Genomic DNA, 24,423 nt, shown 5'->3' with positions numbered 1-24,423 from the left:
AGGGGGCCCCCATACCACAAAAAAAAAAAAAAAAAAAAAAAGTCACTGACATATGAGTCCACACAAAAGGGATACAACATAGAAGCATACACAAACGTGCACAGTAAAAACACAACCATGCATGAAATGATAAATGCCAAATCTGAGATGGAGCCACCTCTGAGGAAAGAGAAAGGAGAAACCGGGAAAGGCACAGAGAAAGTTAACTCTGTATAATGCAGTCTTTCTTTAAAAAAAGACCTGTTATAAATAAGACAAAAAGGTTAAGATTTGAGGAGGGTAAGTGGAGGATGTTGGTTACATCATTCTCTAAAACCTGCCTGTGTGTTAGAAACAATTCTTTTAAAAATGCCAAAAATAAAAACGAAGAGAAAAATGATAATTTATAGTAACTGCTACAAAGGGGAAGAATAAAAGAGTGACTGTAGCAGAGTAACAAAACAGACACAGTTCAGACTGGGAGTCAGGACAGAACTCTCTGAGAGTGACACTTACACAGGGAAGTGAAGAAAGAGTCCATAAGGATGTCCACCCCGGTAGCACAGAAAGTGCAACGGTCTTGAGGCGAAAGGAAAGGTGTGCACGGCTGTGAGCACCGTGAGCCCCCAGGGAGCCAGGGCAGAGAGTGTACACGTGTGGCTGAAGCCACTGCAGGATTTTAAAGCACAGAAGCAACAGGACACAACCTGTGCCTCAGAAAGATCCCTCTGCTGCTTGCTTTGTAAAGACTGGGGGAGGTAAAGCAGGAGAATCAGAGAGGCTGTGCAGGGCCCAGACAAGAGATGATGGCTAACATTCACTCGGTGGCAATGTAAGGAGAAAAGTAAAACCGGACTCGAGTTACATTTTCAACAAAGACTAACAGACCTTAGTGCTAAAGGGTTTAAGGAGGAGAGGCAGAGAAGGAGGCATAATGTCCAAAATGAGATCAGATGAGCTCGTAAGGCAGGTCTGAAATTTAATCCTGAATTTCCTAGTTCCCACAACAATGTAGAACTCACTATGAATTACCTAATTTGCAGAGTCTATAATATGAAAACAAACCAGCAGTTGTGAAGAACAGCTATTCCTGGTAAAGAAATTTCACAAAAATATCTTCCTCATAAAGGCAAAGTTTTATGTCATAAAAGAAATTCCCTAAACAATATCCCTTCTGTAAATTCAAACTGTTTTGTAATCCTGCTTCCATCACATCTCTTAATATTACTGACACAGAAATAGTTAAGTATGCACGCTGTAATTTCTAGAATAACCACTGGAAGAACAGAAACAATGAAAAGAATTGAGAATGGCCATTTCAAAAGTAGGCAAGAAACAAGAAACACGTGTAAAAATAGAAACCACAAGATAAGATGACTATACACCTGAACGTATCAACACGTTGTACAATAAATGTCCATGGACTGATGCCCTAGCAGGCAGGGCAGGGAGGACTCTCAGGGCCCAGCACCGGCTGGTGCACCGCACGCACCGCACACACCGCACGCAGGGAGGTATGGGAGTGGCCCAGCAGGTCCAGGGCTGAGATGCCCAATAGTGCTCCTCCAGTCAGGGTCATGCTTTTGTCTGGTGCACCCAGCAGGGAGGAGCCAGCCCACCTGGAGCCCTGGGGTGGGGTGGGGGCCGGACAGCCAGCTGTGTGTCCAGGACCCAGCCTGCTGCTGGAAGTGTGCTTTCACACAGGGGGACTGAGCACATGCAGGTAAACACACTGGGCAACAGAAGGCAGGTTTCTCACTGCTGAAGGCAAGAACTACAAGCACAGAAAGGATGAAATCTGAAAAACACCCTGCAGTGTTGGAACAGAACTGGAGATGATGGTATAAACTCATGGTGTGGGATGGATGATGGACGGAAAAGAAGGAAAGAGGGAGGGAGGAAGGAAGGCTAGCTGTACAGATGTGACACCTGGGCTAAAACTATAAAGAAAAAGTGACAGAACACAAAAGAAATGCTCCAGATGTTAATTACCATTGCTGGGGAAAGGGAACACGGACGGGATGAGTAGGCACACACAGAAGTTAAGGTAACATTCTGCTCCCATGACAGATGATGTTCATGCTACTATCATCACGTTATCATGCTTCCTAACACGTATTCTGCATGGGAGGGTGCTCTCAACATGGCACCTCAAGAGCCTTCACTTCAAGTTCTAGTACTCGTATGAACCTAAGACTCGTACTGGAAATTATTTCCGCTCACTTCCTTCTGTGAGTCAGGCAGAGCACATCATTTTGATTTATTTGCTTTCAACAACCATGCTCAACCACGACTGTCTGTTCCCGTAGAGACATACTTGTTCCTCAAAGAAAAACCTCCTCTTCATGAATATCCATCCTTTTAATCTCACCAATGTACCTTAACCCTAAAGAAAAATGTTAATTCAAAGAGAAATAATGACTTTCTTATCACCAAATAAGGATTCAGCTGAAATATGACTACTGAAGCAATTAATAAAACCCTCACCTCTATCTAGGCTAGTACATAAAGGTTCTTAAGGAAAGGTCCATTCAAAAGAGAAAAACAACATGAGATAAACTGTTTTAGACTTTCCGCTAAACAAAGGTCCTTTTGTTGTTGTTTTAACATTCTCCTGACTATATATTTATAGGTTATGTAAGAATAAAATGACTACTTTAACTTACCATTCCACTGGAATTATTTATTCCATTCATATTAATTTTGGTTACAAATCTAACTGATGGAGGTGCTTCTGGGTATTTAGGTCCACATTCTACTTTCAGGCTATATATTCTGTTTTCATAATTTGTCTGGAAGGCAAAAATAATAGTAATAATATTGAAGTGCTAATCAAGAGGGAAAGTACAATATAAATGTACTTAATATTACCACTTGTATGATCAAGAATTTACTTTTCTACGAATTTATTTGATCTATATGGCTAGAAAAAAGGCAGCAAGCACACTTAAAAGTAGAGATTTTACAAAATTAAATAATTCTACAAAGTAATATCAAAATGATCAGAACTTGCTTTTGTGGTACAGACAATGCCTATAACAAATTAAAAGGAAAAAACAGACCACTTAAATTCAGATTTTACTAAAAAGTCCATACTGTGTCACACATACACAAAGGTTCCCATTTTTCCAGGACAATTCTGTTTATTCTTACTGCTCCTGTATTAATTATTAATAATACTTCATTTCATTCTCAAAAGGGTCTGGCTGGACAATAAATTATATGGTTACCCCATTTATACAGCAATCAATATACCTCCTGGCATAAACACCATACACTACACCACTGTCCAGCACCAGAACAATTCATTCACGCCTCGTTAGTGACATTCAATTGCTACTTCATTAATTTTCTTGCCCAGTAAGTTCCATTATCTAAATTCAGAGATGCAAGAGCCAACTTTTATTTTTCCACATCATTTAAAAACAGGGTTTCTTAATCGAGAAGTTGAACATCACCATATTAGAAAACAGCCATTTTAAAGCTACCAGACTTAATGCTTTTAGATTTTTCAAGGCTTACTTTCATGCCTATAATTAACTCTTCTTTACCCTTATGGCTTCTGTTCACTAGGTAAACTTATTAGTGTTCAATTAAAACAAGAAAGTAAAAAAAAAAATGGAAGTGACAAATTTAATACCTGTTGATTCCTGTATAAACATGGGAAAAAGGAAGTTAACCATCCATAGATTTCACTTACCCCAACTGATCCACAGCTTCCTCTCCCTTAAGTAAGAGTTCTCCCAAGTGGAGGTCAGGTCTGGGTTATTATGAAACTACCGTAATTTAAAATGTACACAACAATCTTGTACATATATTATTAAATATTTCAATATTTTAAAAAAGAAACAGCTGGATAAAACTCATCCAAGTTTAACAGCAAACATATATTAACAATATGCCCAGGACCTGGAGAGGTTTAAACAGGACTAAAGGTCAAGGAAATCATCTGGTCTGTCGTTCTCCAATCACATGCACAGCAGCCTCTCTAGAAAACTTGCGTTAAAAATAATAATAATTTTTTTTAAATGATACAAATGAACTTATATACAAAACAGACTCACAGACATAAAAAGCAAACTTATGGTCACCAAAGGGGAAAGTGGCAGGGGGAGGGGTAAATTAGGAGTTTGGGGTTAACAGACACACACGACTATACATAAAATAGATAACCAACAAGGACCTACTGTAGAGCACAGGGAAAACGATACTCAATATTCTGTAATAACCTACCAGGGAAAAGCATCTGAAAAAAAATAGATACATATGTATGTATAACTGAGTCACTTTGCTGTGCACCTGAAACTAACACAACATTGTAAATCAACTATACTTCAATAAAAAAAGAAATAAAAGGAAAAAAAATTTTTCTTACATAGCCCATGAGAAATTCCATACTGTTAAAAATACTCAAAGTACATGGAAACAACTAGAACTCTCATACTTTGCTGGTTGTAGGGAATGGTATAACCATTTTGGAAACAATATGGCATTTTCTTATAAAGATAAATAAGCACACACCTCCCCTACCAAGTAGGAATTCCATTCCTAGGCATTTTATCCAAGAGAAATGGAAACAAACCTATGTTCACAAGAAGACTTGTAATCACAGCAGCTTTACTTGTAATGGGCAGGGAGTACTGCAATCAGGAGAAGCGATAAGCACACTGTGGCATCTCTGTGAAACACACCACTACCCACTTCATGGAACAACACAGCTGATCCCGAGACATTATATGCCAAGTCAAAAGAAGCGGGCCTCTAAGCACACACACTGCACGATTCCACTGGCACAAAGTCCTACAACACACAAGACTACTCTAGCGGGTAGGGAGTAGTGACTGGGGCAGGGCGGGGAGGGGCACAGGGGATTTCTGGCGGCACAGACATGTTCTGTATCTCAACATGGGTGCGGGCAACAAGCTCCATTTGTCGAAAACCATGGTAATATCTATGCATTTCACAATATGCAAATTATACCTCAATCTAAGCTAGCCTACAATGATTAAACATCCTAACTTTTGGTACCGTGGATTAATTTCATCACCCCTGAATTTTAAATTAACAGCCAAGTCTTTCTGTTGTCTAACAAAAGAGTGACAGAAAAGAGAGTAGTAAAAGGAACTAATGTTTATTAATTATGTACTACAGATACTCTCTTATTGTCTAATTATTAACTCATTTAATTGTCAAAACTTCTAAAGTATACATATAAGGAAACTTGGAAATGCTACTAAACATCTAATGCTAAAAAATACTGCTTAGAAAATTTAATACACAAACATATATGGAAAAACAAAATCGCTAATTATATAAATCCAAATAAATAGTGGAAAAACATAAAAGACCAGGCATCTTAGTAACATATAAAAAAAATATAAAAAACCAAGAAACAACTAACCAAGTAACAGAATGCTGAGGTAGGAATTCTCCTATTACCCTAAAGCTGGGGACAAAACTGTTCTGAATCTGGCACCTTCCAAAGAAAAACCAACTAAGCCGAGATGCCACCCCTGCAGGTTTTATTAAAAGGCAGCTGAGCAGCTGAATGAGTGCTGGGACCGCCCACTCTCACCCAGCCCCCCAGGCCTCAGCAGGCGGGGAAGCCTGGCTGGAAAGCCTGGCTGGAAGGACAGGGCCTCTCAGGGGTGCCTCCCGCTCCACAGGAAGGGGAAGGGGCTCCAAGACAACCCTCCCCAACACCCCCAGCAGAAAGCGGCAGGGGGCAGCATCCTGTCTCTGTGCCCCCTGCAAGCAGGCCTAGCCCCATCCGACCCTACAGCAGCCTTGGCGCCCACTGGGCACAGCAACCCAGCGAGCTTCCTGTGGTTCAGTGACACCGGGGGGAAACAGCTAGTTCGGGGGTCCTGCTGATGACCCCAACCGGGTGAGAGAGACTTGTGAACTAGGTTACAGGGCAGCCCACAAAATCATGGGGGGTCTTATGCACAAACTCCAAAACACTCTTAAAGTTTAAAGTCTCTTAGAGGTAGCGACTAGAGAAAAACCAAATGTAAATCATTTCGAATGTATATACTCCACCCAGTTCAGACTGTCCAATCTTCAAGCTGTTCATTAGATAAGAATGCTCATAAATTATAAGCACTTACTTTTACCAAAAAGACCATGGTGATACTGTTCACAGGCAGTGAAAATCAAGGTTTTCATTACAAATACCAAGTTATAAAACATCAAGAATTCTAACCATCAGGATTTTATTTCCTTCCTCACATGTCTTATGGAAAACTCAGAGCACTGGAGGGAAGAGGGAACTTGATAGTTTAGCAGAGTGCACGAATTCTGCAAAGGAATACCAGAAAATGCAAAACGTACATTAATTCATTCTCTAAAGTTAACATCGCTAATTACCAGACCATTTTTCTTTTATAAAAAATAAAGAGGAAATCTAAACGCTACCTAACAGCAAAACAGTTGAAATGCTCCCATCACAGGCAGCAAACAGTATACAAAACCAAAGACTAAAAAAACCTTCATATTTGTGTTCTTTCCAACAAGTCAAAAAACATACAATACATATTTCCAAGAGTCACTGCAGGGTGCGCAGTAAATGGGGCCTTTGAGTAAGGAATGCAACGCAGAAAAAAATTTCCCAGTCTGAAAAAGATTTTGAGTAAAAATAGAAAGTCATAAACTTGAGAAAGACCTAAGAATAAAACAGCAGGTCTGTTGCCAGCAATGCTAGAAAACATGCAAGAATCAGCCTTGTCTACATATTTTATAGATGAAAACATGGAGGCCAGAACATTTCCATGGCGAGTCAACTGTCATTGGCCAACAGCAATGTGCACTCAACACAAACCAATTTAGAAACCCTGATGACACACACAGCGGGTTAGTAACATGTTACATCAAAATACACTCTTTGCTCTTCCCAAATACCCCTCCATGTCCTCACCTTTTCTCCTCTCTATCTGGAATGTTCTCCATCCCCATCACCACCTTCTGAAATCCTACCAGCCAGTCCTTTAAGGCTCATTCCAAAGGCAACTTCCTCCACTGTTCAGCTTTCCTCAATTATTCCAGCTAGAAGAAACATATTCTAAAGTCCCGCAGTGAACTTTCTCTGCCATATTCAGAATCTATCATTTGTGTTCATTTCTTCTCCTCTACTCAACTGCAAACACTTTGGCAGCAATGACTGTATCAGTCTTTGCCCCCCAATCCTCCAGAAAATCAAGCGTCAATAAATGTATACAAAGTAAGTAAAAGGTGAGGAAGTGTTTCAGTTAAAGTTACCATAATTATTTATTTTAATATCAATATTGTAAGAGAAAATGCTTACTCTAAAGTGACAATAAATATTAACAGAAAAAACTATGTAATTTGTAGCACTGACCCTTGGTGGCCCAATAATCATGCCTGTCCACCTCGTCAGTGTCATGTCTTCGTCATCTTCCAGGCCCCAGCTAACCGTGCCGTCGCCTACTCCTTTTTGTCCTTCTTCAAGTTCTTCCAACAGGCGAAAATTACGAGGAACTTTCACGCCTATACAAAAGAATGTCAACATCAATGTCAAAAGCTCATAATTATAAGGGCTACACATATTCAAATTCAGCCTTTCCCAAATTAACCTTTAAAAATTATTTCCCCCAAAGACAAAATTCCCCTTAAAAAGCATTCTGCACCCAAAAATGCTGAATCTAAAAACCCTTCAAAATGAAAACGCTAAAGAAAGCACCGTTCCAAACATTAACAGCAGTACAGAACATGTATATAAATTCCTAAGCAATCAGTTTTAAACTGACATAAATCAATCATAAGGGAATCATCGTTAAGTGATTATTTTTCCATAAGTGAGATTCCTGTTCCTCAGCCAAAAACACGACATCGAATAAACAGGCGTGACCAGAAAGTCCATAAAAGCTCCATTTCATTAGCATGTACTCTCCAGTAATCTTCAAAGAAGAAAATTATGTTCCATCTGTAAAAACGCACTAAGAGGTACTATTTTGAGAATGCTGACCCCACCCTCGGTCCTGAGCCAGTCTGCTGGCTGCCTAATAACCAGGGGGCCCCGTCTCCCCCGTCAGGAGGCTGGAGGCTGGAGAGCCAGCCTCCTGGTGGATGTTTCCTAAGACACGTCCTTCTCATCTGGGCCCAACCCAGCAACAGTTTCACAATCCAACAGCCTTTCTCACACCTCCACTTCTTTAGACCTCCTTATTCTACTTATTTCTAAAATCTTACCACAGAAACGTTCCTCTCTGCCTAGAACCCCCAGCCTTTCACAGTCCCTACTCCCTCACTCTCACTGAACCTGGTCTCTGCCACCATTCTGACCTCCAACCCCTGGAACCAACCATGATTTGTGCACCTTATCACAACCTGTCCTAGGATCACTGGCCTGGCCTCTCCAGAGGATGGACCCTGTGGTTTTCCGTGTTCTCAACAGCATCTAGCATGAAACACCCTCCAGCCCAACTGCACAAGTTTTTAAAAAAATCAGGACCCTCTCCTTCTGGCTCTGGAACACCGCCTCTCTCCCTCCCTCCCTCCCTCTCACATGCAAGCACACACACAATCATGAGGCAGGAAAAAAAGTGACGCCTCTTTTAAAGCAACTGTCATTTTGTATAACTTATCTCTCTTGCTGAAACTAAAACATCTCTTTCAGTTACTAATTTGTAGTAATGCTTCTGGACAAATAATGGAAAGCCAATAAGTACTGTAACTTAAAAACACTAGCCACGGGGCTTCCCTGGTGGTGCAGTGGTTAAGAATCCGCCTGCCAATGCAGGGGACACGGGTTCGATCCCTGGTCCGGGAAGATCCCACATACCACAGAGCAACTAAGCCCGTGCGCCACGACTACTGAGCCTGTGAGCCACAACTACTGAAGCCCGTGCGCCTAGAGCCCGTGTTCCGCAACAAGAGAAGCCACCGCAATGAGAAGCCTGCGCACCACAATGAAGACCCAACGCAGCCAAAAATAAAATAAATTATATAAAAAAAACACTAGTCATTTTATGTACTGTGCTTCATAAAAAAGGCTTGAAAATCTTGGGCCACAGAAACATGGGGCTGTTATAAATCACAAAAACAAGAGTACTCATTATTACAACTACAATAACTAGTAATAACCATTTGTTCAGGGTACACTGTGTGCTATTTTAAATAAATTATCCCATTTGATCCTAAAAGCACTCATTTTACAGTTACAGAAACTGAAGTTTGGAAGAGTAAGTGACCTACCCAAGGTCACACAGTTACAAGCGGCAGATCCAGTATTAAAACCCAGTTTCTAGACCAAAGTCACTCTCTTAACCGGTGCGTTATACAGCGAGCCATCCCGGCAGCATCATGGGCGCTGCCCAAGGCCAGCTCCCAGTGCCGCTGCCTCCCAGACAGGGGCCCCAGCCCCGTTTTCTCATCTATAAAAGGGAGACCACGGTGGCTTCTGCTCCAAAGAACCACTGTGAAAATTAAACAAGGTAATCTATCTTAAACAGAATAAATGTTGACTATGACCAGTTTAGTGTCCATATTAAATAAAATTACAAAAAACTTCCATTCACCTCCATCTATGTTTTGGGAGAATTCAAGCTCTCTGTACAGTCCTGAAGGTTGGCCCCCAGGAAACAGTCCCCTGAGCTCTAAGTTTCTATGCACATAACACTGGGACAACTGCTCTTCCCTGCAGCTGCACAGTCAGAATCTCCACCATCTATTGCTACTGACTTGCTTTTTAAAGGCTTCTTAAAGGACCCCGATTACCCTTACATTATGAAGTCATTCCCGAAGAAAAATTCTAAATTTGTGTTGAATTTTGTTGCCTCCTTTTTATAAACAATTCAGTCAGGTGAGCTTTATGAGCATCCAAAACTACAAAGTAAACAATGTAAAAGTAATGCTTCTTTTTACATAAGTGCCATAAAAGTGATAAACCTAGTGACTGCTAAACTTTTCACCATTTCTCTATGCTGCATTTTGGGGAGACAGTTCTAAGATTAATGGATCAGTTATTGGCAATGTTAACATTTAAAAGATTATAGCAGCTAAGATTATATTGTTTTTAAAGTATAAGACTCAAAACGAACACCAGTGAGCTATATTTTTAAATTCAGGGCTAGAGTACTCTGGTTTTATTTCAACCAACCACTAATGTCTGTGAAGAGAAAACACCACGAGCTGGGGATGTTGGTCTGTGAGTGTTGCAGTGTGTACATAAGCTGCCCTCTGGATCTCCTGCCATGTCTGAGCCGCCTTCTATTAGTTCTGCTTGCCTTTTTCCTATGTGTGTATACGTGTGCATGTTGTTGTTATTACTGTTGTTGTTTAATAGTTTTAAATACTTTAATCCCTTAGTCTGGGATCTTCATTAAAAGAAAAAAAACCTCAGAGACCATCCAGTCCAAAACCTAACTCTTTAGAGAAAAGAAAGTTCTCACCAGGAAAAGTTAGGTGATAATCCTAAAGTCACTTAACTACCAGTTAGTTACCAAACCAAGTCAAAAACCCAAGTCTCCAGGCATCCACTAATCTAGTCTCCTCCTTACTACATTACAATGAACCTCCATTCATAAGACGTAAGACCCCAAATAATATTATTCAAAAGCAAAATGCTGAATGCAAACAACCTAGAAAACACGCTTCCAGTTTTTAATCTCAAGGCTATCCGATTCCTAATAATGTACCTTTAATTCCCACAATACCAAAAGTAACGGCGTAAACACTGCCAAATAAAAACTAGAATGAGTCTTGAAATGTTGTTTATTAGGAACATGGATTTCCTAATTATAACTCATAAATATGTTTACCTTTTTCAGTTATAAGGAAAAAAGCCCAAATAAAACCTTAAACAGTAATAAATCTGTCAATCTATCCACACAAACGTAAGAAATGACAGCAAAGCAAATTTAACATCACTTTGCAACCAACCATCTAAATTAAGAAAGCTCTGATAACACTAAAAAAAAAAAAAAAAAAGATGAGGTGGTATAGTTTTGAAGAAGGCCAGGTGAATTCCAGTTCTACACTCTGGGATGTAGAAAACCCAAAAATAAATAACTATGAACATTTCAGTGTTATTTCTTTTCAGATTACTTTCCATATATAGTAATATATGGTTTCTGTGTTTTTTCCCAAATGATATCATGACTCATAATTTTGTAACTTGCTCTTTTCCTCACTTACAAACATGTTTCTATATAAGCATAATCAAGTACCATTTTTAAATGTCCTGGCGAATAATATTAGTCATGCTGGGGAATGGGGTGGGCAGGACTTCACTGGACACCCTTTCACACTATTTGACCAGGTGAATCATCATCACCTACAGAAATGAAAGGAAAACCCCCATACAAACAGAATGAATTTCTTCCATCTTATCTGCTTTCCAGCCCTACGTAGCTGGTCCTCACGAACACCCGGCTCCCCGCACTACACGCCCAGAGTGGCGGTGGTAGGTTAGGGGAGGGAGTGTCGGGGCACCCAGCTTCCGGGCCGGCCAGGCTGCGTAACTGCCCCTGCAGAGTTCTCTTAGGCGCTTGGGCTTCTGTCACCCTTCGACACACCTGAGGAGGCACGCTGCTAAGATGGAACTCCTGAACAGACCCACTTGTAATCTGAGTGCTTGCTTCCCATCCCACTCTGGGAGTTCGGAGTCCCCGCAAACTCCCAGCAGACTGACTCAGTTAAAATGGACATATTTATTGAGCACCTCCTATGTGACAGACATTTGCTAAAAGCTTTACAGGCAGAAGCATTAAATTTTACCTTATGTTGTTTTAACATCACCATTTCACTAAGTAAGAAAATTAAGGCTTAAACTACTAGGTTGGGCCACATGAGTGAAACTGCCGAGGTTCAGGCATCTCTGTGATCAACAGAAAGTGATTTCGCAAGGTTCACCCTAACAACATGGAGAGTGAGTGGGGGAGGCGAGGAGGGAACAAGTCCCAAAGCCCAAGCTGCCCGCCATTACTCTCACTCCCTCCCCTCAGTCCCGGACAGCACGCACATCCCTGGCCCTGCAAATCTGATGGGAGGAGGAACACGTCATGACCAGCTGTGGGGGCAACTGCCAAAAATAAATCCTGCTCTGAACACTGGAAAAAAGAGCCTTTCCATATATCACACACCTGGGTGTGCGCGAAGGAAACTATTTCCCTACCCAGGGAAATAATATAACTGTCATTTTATATTTTTCAAAGTACTTTCCCATACAGTCATCTAACTGAAGAAGGGAAATATCTTTTGAGGTCTGATGGGCAGATATATCAACATTTTCACAAAGATCAAAGACATGAAGTAACTCACTCAGGATCATGGCAAGCCAGTAGCTGAGTCAAAAGTGAAATTCACATTTCTCAGCATGAGTACAACTGTTTCCATTACTGTATACTGCATACTTCAGAAAATAAAAAAGCAGGGAAACTTCAGAATGTGTACGACTTAAAACACATATTTTTCAAAATATACACATTGTTGAAATTCACTATATAAACAAAAACATCATAAAGAGTTTTAAAATTCAAGTCTAAGAAATAAGGACTTATCTTCTGATATTGCATTGCTTAAAATTATATATTAACAGAAGCATTTATAAAAGCTCTCTGTGAATAATATTTTCTAATTTTTCAGAAATTTAAGACTCGAATATTTGTTCGGTTTTAACATTCTTTTCTTCCTTAATGGGATGAAACAAAATTAGGAAAACACCACATGTAGAGGAACATGCATTAGGCATCAAAGTACTGGGAAACCTATTTGCTCATATCCATTACTTCTACATTAATTCATCCTTTCACTCAATAAACCTGGCTACTGGATGTAGTTACTATGCTAGGCACTTGATACCAGGAGGACCAAAACCTTTGTGTGCCCTCAAGAAGTTTACAGTCTATGAGAGGACAGTTAAAGAGATAGAACAACACAAGGTAAAACATCCTCTGGGGACACTTAGGAAGGACAACCAACCCCAAAGAACAGACAAGGAAGGTCTCCTTGAAGAAGAAACTCTCCAGGTGCAACATAAAAGAAACCATTCAGGGGGAGAGTAGGTGAAAATATTCAGGACGTCAGTGGGGAAAATTAAAAAACATAAGCAAAGAATGTCAAAAAACTGAATAAACAGAGCAATCTGCCTACATGAGAAACTCACTGCAAATACGTAAGTTCTCCTCAAACTAATCCACAGATTCTTACAATTTAAACTGAAATTCCAATAGCACTGTTCTTGGAACAGGACAAAGAGTCCTAATATTCTTATGGAAAACTTAAGGGGCAGGAGTTTGGAGAAAACTTTTAAAGAAAACAGAGGGGATAACTTCCCTAGATATTAAAACTTCCCCATCAGCCAAAGAAAGTAATTAAGATAATGTGAAGTCAGTGCAAGAATCGACAAACTAATGAAAAAGAAAGCCCCCAAACAGATACATGCATGTATGAAAACAGGATATGTAACAAAGGCAGCATTAAGAGTCGGCAGGGGGACTTTCCTGGCAATCCAGAGGTTGAGACTTCGCCTTCCAAAGCAGGGGGTGCAGGTTCGGTCCCTGGTCAGAGCTAGGATCCCACACGCCTTGTGGCCAAAAAACCAAAACATAAAACAGAAGCAATACTGCAATAAATTCAATAGAAACATGGCCCACATCAAAAAAAAAAAAAAAAAAAAAAAGCAGGAATCCACACTAAAAGAGGACCAATCTTGAATCATGTACCAGAAGAATATACATGTTATTATTTTGCTTTAAAGAACATTAGCGGAAAACTGGCAGTCTGAACAGGGCCCAGAGATAAAAGTTCGGTATCAAAGTTAATTTCTTGATTTTGATAATTATATTGTCAAGTAAGAGAACGCCCTGGATTTCAGTACATACACAGTGAAGTATTTAGCAGCAAAGAGGGACATGTCTATAACTTATTCTCAAACGGTTCATTAAAAAAAATGTGTCGGTTCCGGGCGTCCCGCCGCAGCGCTGCGTGCCCGCAGCCGGGTGAGCACGCCTCGCAGGCCCTGGGCGGTGCCCCCAGAGCACTGGGGGCCCTCCCTGGAGGGCCCAAGGCCCAGCGGTGATGTCGTTTCCGGTTCCCAGAGAGCCCCTCGGTTCCCACTGCGGCGGTGCTTCCGAATGAGGCAGAAGTGACCCTGCTCCGAAGTTACCGTCTTTTCTACTCGGAACACTCCTTGAAACCCGGGCACCATGAGGATGAAGCTCTAGAAGGTTCGTGGAAAGGCCTGTGTGGGTGACAACCGAAGCCCCAGGCTGATAGCCCCAGTCGAGCTCCCCGCCAGCACCCACTGCGGCCACCTGGTGAGGCCGCTTTGGACCTTCCAGCCATCGCCGCACCCCAGGCAGCACCATGGGAAGCAGAAGCACCTTCTAGTCAGTCAACAGAATCGTGAGAAATACTTTTCTTTTGTTTGCTAGATACCTGCTTTTGGAACCTAGAATTGCCAATTATGCAGTTTGACCACCCTGAGGTTGTCATATTATGGGGAAGCCCAGGCCACATGGAGTAGGGGCTGTAACCTACAGTTGCACCTAAGGACCCAGCCAATAGCCATCATGAACTGTCAGACCTGAGTGAAGATGCTCCAGGTGATTTCAGATTTCATCCATAAAGTCATCCTTAGCCATCAAGAACTCCTGGCTGAGGACTCAGACACTGTTGAGTACAGACAAACTCTTCCCTCTAGACGTTGTCTAGATTTTGTTTCATGGAATGTGTAAACGTGAAAAAAAAATGGTTGTTTTTACGTGCTAAATTATGGGGTAGCTTTTCACACAGCAACAGTAACTGGGACATAACTATTTCAAAACTTATTTGAAGGAATTCTACACTAAAGAACACATACACTGATCTGAACTTCCCTCTCTGTAAAATGAGGATGATAGTTTCTATAAGACTAAGGGAATGGAAGCGTGAAAGTGTGTAATGTACCAGTTCCAGTGCCTGCATGTGGTAGGTTCTTGCTTTTAAAAATAACTAAAACAAGAGTAATTTATCACTATGTAACACTAGTTCAATGATAGAAATTTAAAAGGGACACTAGTACTAAAATGATTTCTGTTGGTATTTCCCCCCACCCAAATCCTAATCCCTCATTACAAATGGAACTATTGCGGAAGAAATTATTTGGATTCTGAGTGAAAAATCTGGTTAAATGGAAAGCACACTACACAAAGGCAGCATTCTAGGTACCTGGTGAAAAAACAAAACATGACTCTTTACCCTTTAATCAGCTGTAAATGGGACTTGTAGGTTTTTCAGGTAATTAGGAAAGTCAGTTAATTTGAATAATCATAAACATTTGATACCTTAAAAAAAAAAATGTGTCTGTGGCGGGGTGGGGGGGAAGAGGGAAAGAAAGAGCACACACGCAAGCACATGCAAAAATCTTAAATATTAGCATGGGGTAGGATTTCCTCATACTGTTCATGTAACTCTTCTGTAAATCTGAAATTATTTCAAAACAAAAAAACAGGGAAAGAATGGACTGGACTGTTCAGTAAATGATATTAGAAAATTTTATCCACATGGAAAAATAAATTAGATCCCTATCTCACAGTATACATGAAAATCAATCCTAGGCATATTAAATGCCTAAATGTGAAGAGCAAAACATAAGACTTTAGGAAAATATATGATATCCTCTGACCTTGGGATATAAGAAAGGATTTCTTTTAAAAAAAAGCACAAACCAGAAGATTGATAAACTTGACTAAAATTTAAAAACCAACTTCACAAAAGAGCCACAAACTGTTATGAGTAACATAAGCAGAAAATGTCAGCATCCAAAATATACAAAGAATTCATCCTATGATTCAACAAGGAAAACAAAATAGTGAATAAGGAGGTTCACAGGAGTGGAAACAGGGATGTACAATAAACATATAAAAAGGGTTCTCAACCTCAACAGTAATCAGGGGAAACATGAATTAAACCATAATGACTCTCCACCAGACTGACAAATATTAAGTCTGGCAATACTTGGTTTGACGAAGATGTAGAGATGGAGGCACATTCACTGCTGAGGTTGGCATAAACTGGTGCAACTCTGGGAGGAAACTGGTAACATTCACGGAGATCCTGACAAAGGGTTGGAGGAAGGTAGGAACGCTCACTTACCATGATTTCTAATCATGAAAATTTAGAAACAACCTAAGCATCACATAGTATAATCCATGACAGAATACTGTTGCAATTAAAATGAAAGAATTAGAGCTACAAGCATCAATCAATGCTAAAATTTTACAAACATGTTGTTCAGTAAGTGTACAGTTGCAGTTTTACAAGGTGAAAAGGATCTGGAGATTGGCTGCACAACAAAGTGAATACATGATATTGCTGAACTGTACAGAGGCAGTTAAGACAGTAAACTGTATGTTACATACACTTTACCATAATTAAAAAGAAAAAATAAACCAAAAAGAAAAACAAAGCTATGTACCAACAGACCTTTACTATACTCCTCCTGAGTACACACATATCTAGCAAAGGTATAAAAATGTTTGTGGAATATACTCCTTAATCAGGATAGTGATCACCTCTGGGCAAAGAGAAAGGGGCCTAGTACTTGGAAGGGTCCTGGTAACGTTTCGTTTCTTCAAAAAACAGAAAACCTGGGCTTCCCTGGTGGCGCAGTGTTTGGGAGTCCGCCTGCCGATGCAGGGGACGCGGGTTCGCGCCCCGGTCCGGGAAGATCCCACATGCCGTGGAGCGGCTGGGCCCGTGAGCCATGGCTGCTGAGCCTGCGCGTCCGGAGCCTGTGCTCCGCAACGGGAGAGGCCACAGCAGTGAGAGGCCCGTGTACGGCAAAAAAAACCCCACCAAAACCCAGAAAACCTGAAGCAAGAATAATTTATTAGCGTTTGAGAGAGCTGGGGGTGGGTGCATGTGTATTCATGCATTTTTCTGGTGTTTAAAAATCTTTCGTCTAAAAAGAGGAGAAACAGTACCTAAATAAGGAGAGAAAGAATGGTAGGCAATGTGTGGGGATAGCAGTTGAGGATAAATGAGCAAAGAGCCAGAAACTGCCTGGAAGGACAGGTGTGCTTGCAAATTCAGACTTCACCTGCGGCGGTGAAGACCAAGGGAGGGGTTTAAGCACAGGCTTCAAGGACAGGAGGGCAAGGGGATAACATCGGCTGTGATGAAAGAGCAATCAGGGAAAAAACGTTAAACGCCTCCACTAAGGAAAATGTGCTTCGTTTTATTGTTGTAATTCTGTGATTTTATTTATTTCCAATAACCAAAACTAAACATCAAGCACGAGCTAGAAACTGTGCTAGGCCATGGGCTCTCACACTGACAGTCCCAGCCCTCATGGAGCCGACAGCCTATCAGGGCAGCAAGACACAGAAATCACAGCGTATGAGAGGCACTTAGATGACAAAAGCAACAGGAAAGTTTCCTAAAGCAGTAGTTTCGCTCTACCACAAAACTAGACAGGTGACTTTGGGCAAAGTGTCTTTTTCTTCCACTCTGCGTACTTTGATGTAAAATGCGGGACTAAACTACATGAGCCCACCCCAACCCAGCTCACTGACCCGCACATAGAAGCCTACTTCAGGAGGGGTCCGGCTGGACTGGAGAGAAAGGAGAAATCCTGTCCCCAGGTCTCTGCCCCACCTCCATCCTCAGCTTCAGAACCCTTGCGAAACCACGTTATTCCTAAAGCTCCTCCCAAGTTTAGGATTCTTGAATTCCATTTGGAGGACTGTTTCAGAACATCAGACGTGACCCTATCCTAAGAAGTCCAAAAAAAAAAAAAAAAAAGCAAAAGGGAAAAAGTAATAAACATAAGGTATAAAAATTTTAAGTTGATTTTTAAAATATTAAAACCATATAACATCAATAACCAGTAACACTAAAGTAGTAAATGGATAATATGTATTTCACAGACAGATATGAAATACAACTGATAATCCAACAAGAAAATGAACCAAAAGAGAAAATAAGAAAAACATGACGCCTTAAAAAAAAAAAAAGGACATTACTGTACTCCCAACAAAAAATAAAATTAAAAGCACAGTAAACACAATGTCGGCAAGACAGTGGATAAACTACATTTATCCATCCTTACACATCACCAGAAATTGACTACACCTTGCTGAAGAGGGAATTTGACAAAATATAACAAGAATTTTAAAATATTTATACACTTTGATTTATACTCCAGTCTGTGAAATCCACCTTCAAGAACAAAGCACACGGAGTGTAGCCGGCCTCAGAGCCAGCTGTGAACAACCTGTCCCCTGTCTCCAGGCACGCGCCCTCCTGGTCAGAGGCCAGGGCTACTCCCCTCCCCCCCGACTCTGGGCTGGCCTTGCCACTTGTTTCAACAGAACGCGATGCTGGTGCGGTTCTGGGCTGGGACGAGCCTCGTCAGAGCCCTATAGCTTCTGTTTGGTTTTCTTGGAAGCCAACCACCATACAAATTCTGACCTCCCAGACACTACTGGGTTGCGAGAAGTCCAAACAGGGCACCTGGAGTGGCCATGCGGACTAGAACCAAGGCACCTGGGCACAAGGCCCAGCCCACAGTCAGGTGAAGGGAGACTGGCAAAACCACACAGTCAGCCCCCAAATCATAGGAATAAATCACTGTTTGAAGCCATATATCCATTTCAGATATTAAAATTTGTCTTAGAATTGATGAAATATGGCAGATGAAAAATCTGAAAAAAATTTCAAGTCAAACGTACATCTGAAGCATCTGTACTATACCTTCAAACACAAATCCTCTGGATTAGAGGATTTGCAAAGTGCCTCGAACCCGTGGTATGGAAGCTGCATTATGTGCAGTAGAATGTGAATCATGCTACTGGTACTCTTTAGGTGACAGCCAAAACCACTCTGTCCCCAGCCACTCTCCCAAAATTCTGCAACTCTTCTTACAGCCTATATGTGCTGTACACTAACTCAGGTAAGGAGAAAATATGCAGCTTCATGTGTTTATTTAATGAAAGTATTTGAACACAAAATATCCTTTTAGTTCCGCTTCACTTCAGAAAGGTAAACTCAAAACAAAATTTAAAAGTAAAACATTATAATACACAAAGGGGGAAGCTAGATTTTACTTGAGCCATTTGTTTTCTCATTATTAAATCACTCGCATAGAAACTGCACCGTAAGGAAATGACAACATCGGAGGCACTCAATAAACACGTGGTGCGTTTACGGCAGACGCTTACTTTCAACCTTTCTGTCGACACTTACGGGCCAGTCCTGAAGCAGGTGATGCCGATTCTGAACACAGAATCCTTTCCCCAGCATCTTGGCAGTGGTGATGGGTGAGGACAACCATGTAGGCGGACGCATTCAAATACAATAAGCTACCGCAAGAGATTTTGCTCAGAACACTACTGCTATCTCAATGAGGCAGACTAACCAGGGAGAACCGAGTTACTTAATATTCTCCAGGAAACCTACGAGCAATGTTTACTTCAGAACTAAGAAGGAATGCCTCCCTGAGAATAAACTCGGGAGTGGCAGAAAGCTAGGTGAACCACAACATACTCTGCTTCCTCTCCAGCAGGAACTTCCAAGTGGAGTGAGGACTGGCACACCTCCCTCTCTCACCTCCCTCTCTCCCGCCCGGAGACCACCTACAGGGTACAGGGGCTCTCCTGTGACACCAGGGAGCTGCAGTTAGAGGCAAAGGAAGTATCCCGCCAAGTCACTGCTGGCAGGGTGAACACTCGAGAAAATGTAAAACTTTTCAATAACTTAAGTATATCCTCTCAGGAAACAACCACTTACATCAATACTGTTTAGTAAGCTGTAACTGATAATTTAGCTAGCAGGTGACACTACCATGAATAACGAACAGTAAACCAAGTTATGCATTGTTGGTACTTTTCAGTAACATTTCCAGTCACTAGACTGAAAAAAATCTATGGCATAATTACATACTTACAAAGAATAAACTGCTTGAAGCATGCCTGCTATCTGGCTGTATAACTCTGTTAATGTAACATTAAACCTCACACCTGGCAAGGCAGGGCTTAGACTCCTACCCTCTGTCATGTGGTAATCCTGTATAATAATTATAACCAGATCATCACTTAGAACTTACATATGTCAACATGATGCTTTTAAAACAGAGTCAGGTAGACGATGAAGGACATACCAAAAGCCAGACTTTTCATCTTAATAAAGTAGAAAAAAATAGATAAAATGGACTTTATCAAAATTTAAAACTTTCGGGTTTCAAAGGATACCATCAAGAAAACCAAAAAACCTACAGAGAGAAAATATTTACAAACCGTACATCTAATAAGGAACTTGAATATATAAGAACTCTTACTACTCAACAATAAAGAGACAAATAACGCAAATTTTTTAAGACGGGCAAACCAGAAATGAACCCACACTTATGTGGGCAATTAATCTACAACAAAGGAGACAAGAACATACAATGAAGACAGTGACTTCAATTAATGGTGCTGGGGAAACCGGACAGCTACATGCACAAGAATCAAACCGGACTACTCCCTCACACCACACACAAAAGTAAACTCAAAATCCATCAACGACTTAAATGTAACACCTGAAGCCTTAAAATTTCTAGAAGAAAACTTAGGCAGTATGCTCTTTGACATCAGTCTTAGCAATAATTTTTTGGATGTCTCCTCAGGCAAGGGCGAAAAAAAGCAAAAATAAGCAAATGAGACTACATCAAACTAAAAGCTTTGCACAGTGAAGGAAACTATCAACATAACACAAAGGAAGCCAACAGGATGGGAGAAGACATTGGCAAACACTACGTCTAATAAGGGATTAATATCCAAAATATACAAAGAACTCATACTACTCAACATCCAAAAAAGCAACCTGATTTAAATAATGGGCAGAGGATCTGAATAAGACATCTTTCCAAAGACACACGATGGCCAACAGGCACGTGAAAAGACGGTGCTCAACATCACTAATCATCAGGGAAATGCAAATCAAAACCACAATGAGACACCACCTCACACCTGTCAGAATTGCTGTCATCAAAAAGACAACAAAAAACAAGTTGGCAAGAACGTGGAGAAAACGGAACCCTTGTGCACTGTTGGTGGGAATGTAAATTGGTGCAGTCACTATGGAAAACAGTACGGAGGGCCCTCAAAAAATTAAAAATAGAACTACCATACAATTCAGCAATTCTACTCCTGGCTATTTATCCGAAGAGAACAAAAGCACTATTTCAAAAAGATATATGCACCCTTATATTCATTGCAGCATTATGTACAACAGGCAAGATATGAAAGCAACGTTAAGTTCCCATCAATACATGAATGGATAAAGATGATGTGGAAGGTGCACACACGTGCGTGCACACACACACAAATACACTGTAATACCATTCAGCCATAAAAAAGAATGAAATCTTGCCATTTGCGACAACACGGATGGACCTAGAGAGTATTATGCTGAGAAATGTCACAAAGAAAAAGACAAATGCTGTATGATTCCACTTACATGAAGCAACCAAAGTTTATAGAACACAGTGTGATACAGAAGCAGAATCAAAGAACCTGTAATCAAGAAACTAGCTCTGGACTCAGCATCTAGCTAAGTAATCTTGTGAAAGTCATTTCATATCTAGATAGCGCTCATCTATAAAATATACTTTGCCTAGAGCCTAAATGATTCATAATGTACTTTCCATGAGCACTACTATTCCCATATATGTATAAGGACCTATACAAGCCATAAGGACCTCTCTCCCCTTCTGTAGTTTCAAACTTTGCTGAGTTCCAACTTAAACTGAAAATAACATCTGCTCTTACACAAGTCAGCAAAGACTGTGTAAACAAGAATACACTTCCAAACCCAGTCCTGAAGTCCCATCTTACAATAATATCTCAAAGATTTACTCATAAATACATCTGCTCTTTTAAAACAGTTAACTACTTCTGAAACAAACTTTTTTGTACGCGGGCCTCTCACTATTGTGGCCTCTCCCGTTGCGGAGCACAGGCTCCGGACGCGCAGGCTCAGTGGCCATGGCTCACGGGCCCAGCCGCTCCACGGCATGTGGGATCTTCCCGGACTGTGGCACGAACCCACGTCCCCTGCATCGGCAGGCGGACTCTCAACCACTGCGCCACCAGGGAAGCCCCTGAAACAAACTTTTGAACCCTGGATTTCATTACATTTGTTCTAGTCTACATACCTCACATCCATTTTGAAGTTTTGCGTCAAACAGCTCCCCAAATACTTGCTAAGTGGATGTTTCCACATATGGGCAATCTCCGCTTCTCATGGTTTCCACACGCGTGACTTTCAGTTACCACGGTTTAGTGAGACATCAGTCCCCCACAACAGGGTTCAGAATCCAGTCTTCATGGTACGCAGACAATGAGTAAGCGCACAGAGCTCACACGTGGCTGCTAGCTCCTCAGTCCACAGGTCACCATGTGAGTGACAGACGAGCAGTCCCGACCAGCAGCCAGCAATTCACAGCTTTCAGTGTGTACCTGAGGCTCACTGCACATCTCTTACTCAGTTAACAGAAAGCAAAGCATGGAACAGAGTTGCCTCCTTGTCTACCAGTGACAGTCCATAAAAATAGCCAACAAAGGTGAAAGTCCAGCAAAGAAACAAGAACTGGCAACACGGGAACTGAAATTTGAACAAATGTAAAGAGAGTCACAGAAGAAATTTGACCGTGGGAACATAGGAGAGACTCCGGAAGAAGAGGCAGAGGGATTCTGTGAACGTGAGCTTATTGACATAAATGAGGAAAGGAGATGTAGGAAAAGGATGACCGTGTCCCACAGGAAGTGAAAAACTTCACATAAAGAAACTCTCACAGATATTTCCTAACACTGAAAGCACAAATGACAAAATACTGGAAGCAGATCCAAATTTAGGAGTATGACAATTCACCAAAGCACAGAAAAGATGCTTGTTCCACATAAGTTATACGATAAAAAGATAAGGCAAGCACTGTTCAAACTACTCCTGACAAGTGTTTTATAACCAAAAACACTCTAATTCTTAATCTCTCACGTTTAAACTACAGTGTACTAAACAAATGTTAGTTTTACTATTTTTTCCATTTTTCCTATATGCTTGTAACCCCAGGAATTTTTCAATGTTTCAGCAAACATTTTCAAAGGTCACAGAATAATCATAATTTTTCTCACTTAGTGAGATTGCTCTGAACTGTTTCAGTATGCCACCCAAACTACCATGCAAAGGGAGGACTGCTGATAGGTTGTATTGCCTGACGATATTATCAAGAGCAAACATACGTCAAGAGCACCCAGGTTCCTTACTCACATAGACAAATCTACCAGGCCTGTTATTAAAGTCTCAAGAGGGAAATACCCTGGACTATTACAGTTCAGCTCTTGTATTGTTTAATTTCCAGGTTCTATGATTTACATCTGCAAATCTCTTCTATTACTACTCCCAAGTTCTGCCCATATCCACAAATCTTCATCCTGAAGATGGGGAAAACAAACAAAATCATGTAGTCCAAACTTTTCATAGAAGGGACGGAAAAGCAAGGCTTATGAGACTCACTGCACGCCTAGCATGGCAATCTACCAGGGCAGCAGGGGAATCAAAACACAGCCAACCCAGCTCCTCTTCCAGTATACATAATGCTTCCCACTTCTGAAAAAGGTAATTAGGCTTCACTGTGGTTGTTTTCCACCTATATGGCTTACGTAGACTTACCACACTTTTTAATCTAACATTAATACTTCTATTAGTGCTGAGATGTGATTAAATTTTTGAATCACTGGTACTAAATATACTAACAGATTTCTATCCCAAAGAGTCGTGTTTCTTAAGCTGTGTCCTATGAAATCATCTTGACCCCCAGAGGTGACTGCCTCTTGGGAAAGGGGAACCTAGCCAGTGGGGTCTCCACCAGAGCCCTACTTCTGTCCACGAGAAGCATCTGACAGTCTGAAACAAGGATTCTGCTAGGAAGAGAAGTATGAAAGCCACTCTCAAGCCTAAAAGGAAGTAAGATTCCTGATTTCAGGATTATTCCAAATTCATAATTGCTCATGATGGAAAAAGCACTAGACTGAGAGTAAAAAACCCAGATTCTGATCTGGACTCTACTGCTAACCAACTATGTAAAACCTCATATTTCCTCAGGCCTCAGTTTACTCAACTGCAAAACAAAGAGGACCAAATGGTATGGCAAAGTATCCTATCGGTCAGCTTAGAGGTCTCAGTCTAGTTAGAATTCTTCCTACCAATTTTTCTTCCAGTAACAGAAAGACTAAAAGCATATGATTTAGGTAATGCAAGTTAAAATATAATGCTTTAGTTAAAATTAAAAAAATATATCTGTCAGGTGTTTTTTTTCTTTTTGGACTATTAAAGAGCTATTTTTATCAAGATTATTTTGGCTTAAATAAAAAAACATGGGGCTTCCCTGGTGGCGCAGTGGTTGAGGGTCCGCCTGCCGATGCAGGGGACGCAGGTTCGTGCCCCGGTCTGGGAAGATCCCAC

General features: G+C 41.0%; 1 protein-coding gene across 1 annotated transcript in view; it reads right to left on the bottom strand.

The window, feature by feature from the left end:
• UBE2V2 (ubiquitin conjugating enzyme E2 V2) overlaps positions 1-24,423 on the bottom strand; it is a 32,027-nt gene that overhangs the window by 5,595 nt on the left and 2,009 nt on the right. The window contains exons 2-3 of the mRNA XM_007464013.1: positions 7,337-7,485; positions 2,646-2,771 (exon numbers count right to left, since the gene is read on the bottom strand). Of these exons, the coding sequence (XP_007464075.1) occupies positions 2,646-2,771; positions 7,337-7,485 (275 nt within the window). The remainder of the gene's footprint in view (positions 1-2,645; positions 2,772-7,336; positions 7,486-24,423) is intronic.

This window comes from Lipotes vexillifer, unplaced genomic scaffold (genome assembly GCF_000442215.2).
Source record: "Lipotes vexillifer unplaced genomic scaffold, Lipotes_vexillifer_v1.1 scaffold69, whole genome shotgun sequence".
Lineage (NCBI taxonomy): Eukaryota > Metazoa > Chordata > Mammalia > Artiodactyla > Lipotidae > Lipotes > Lipotes vexillifer.
Note: the sequence above shows the minus strand (reverse complement) of the source record. Positions and strands in the feature narration are given on the sequence as shown.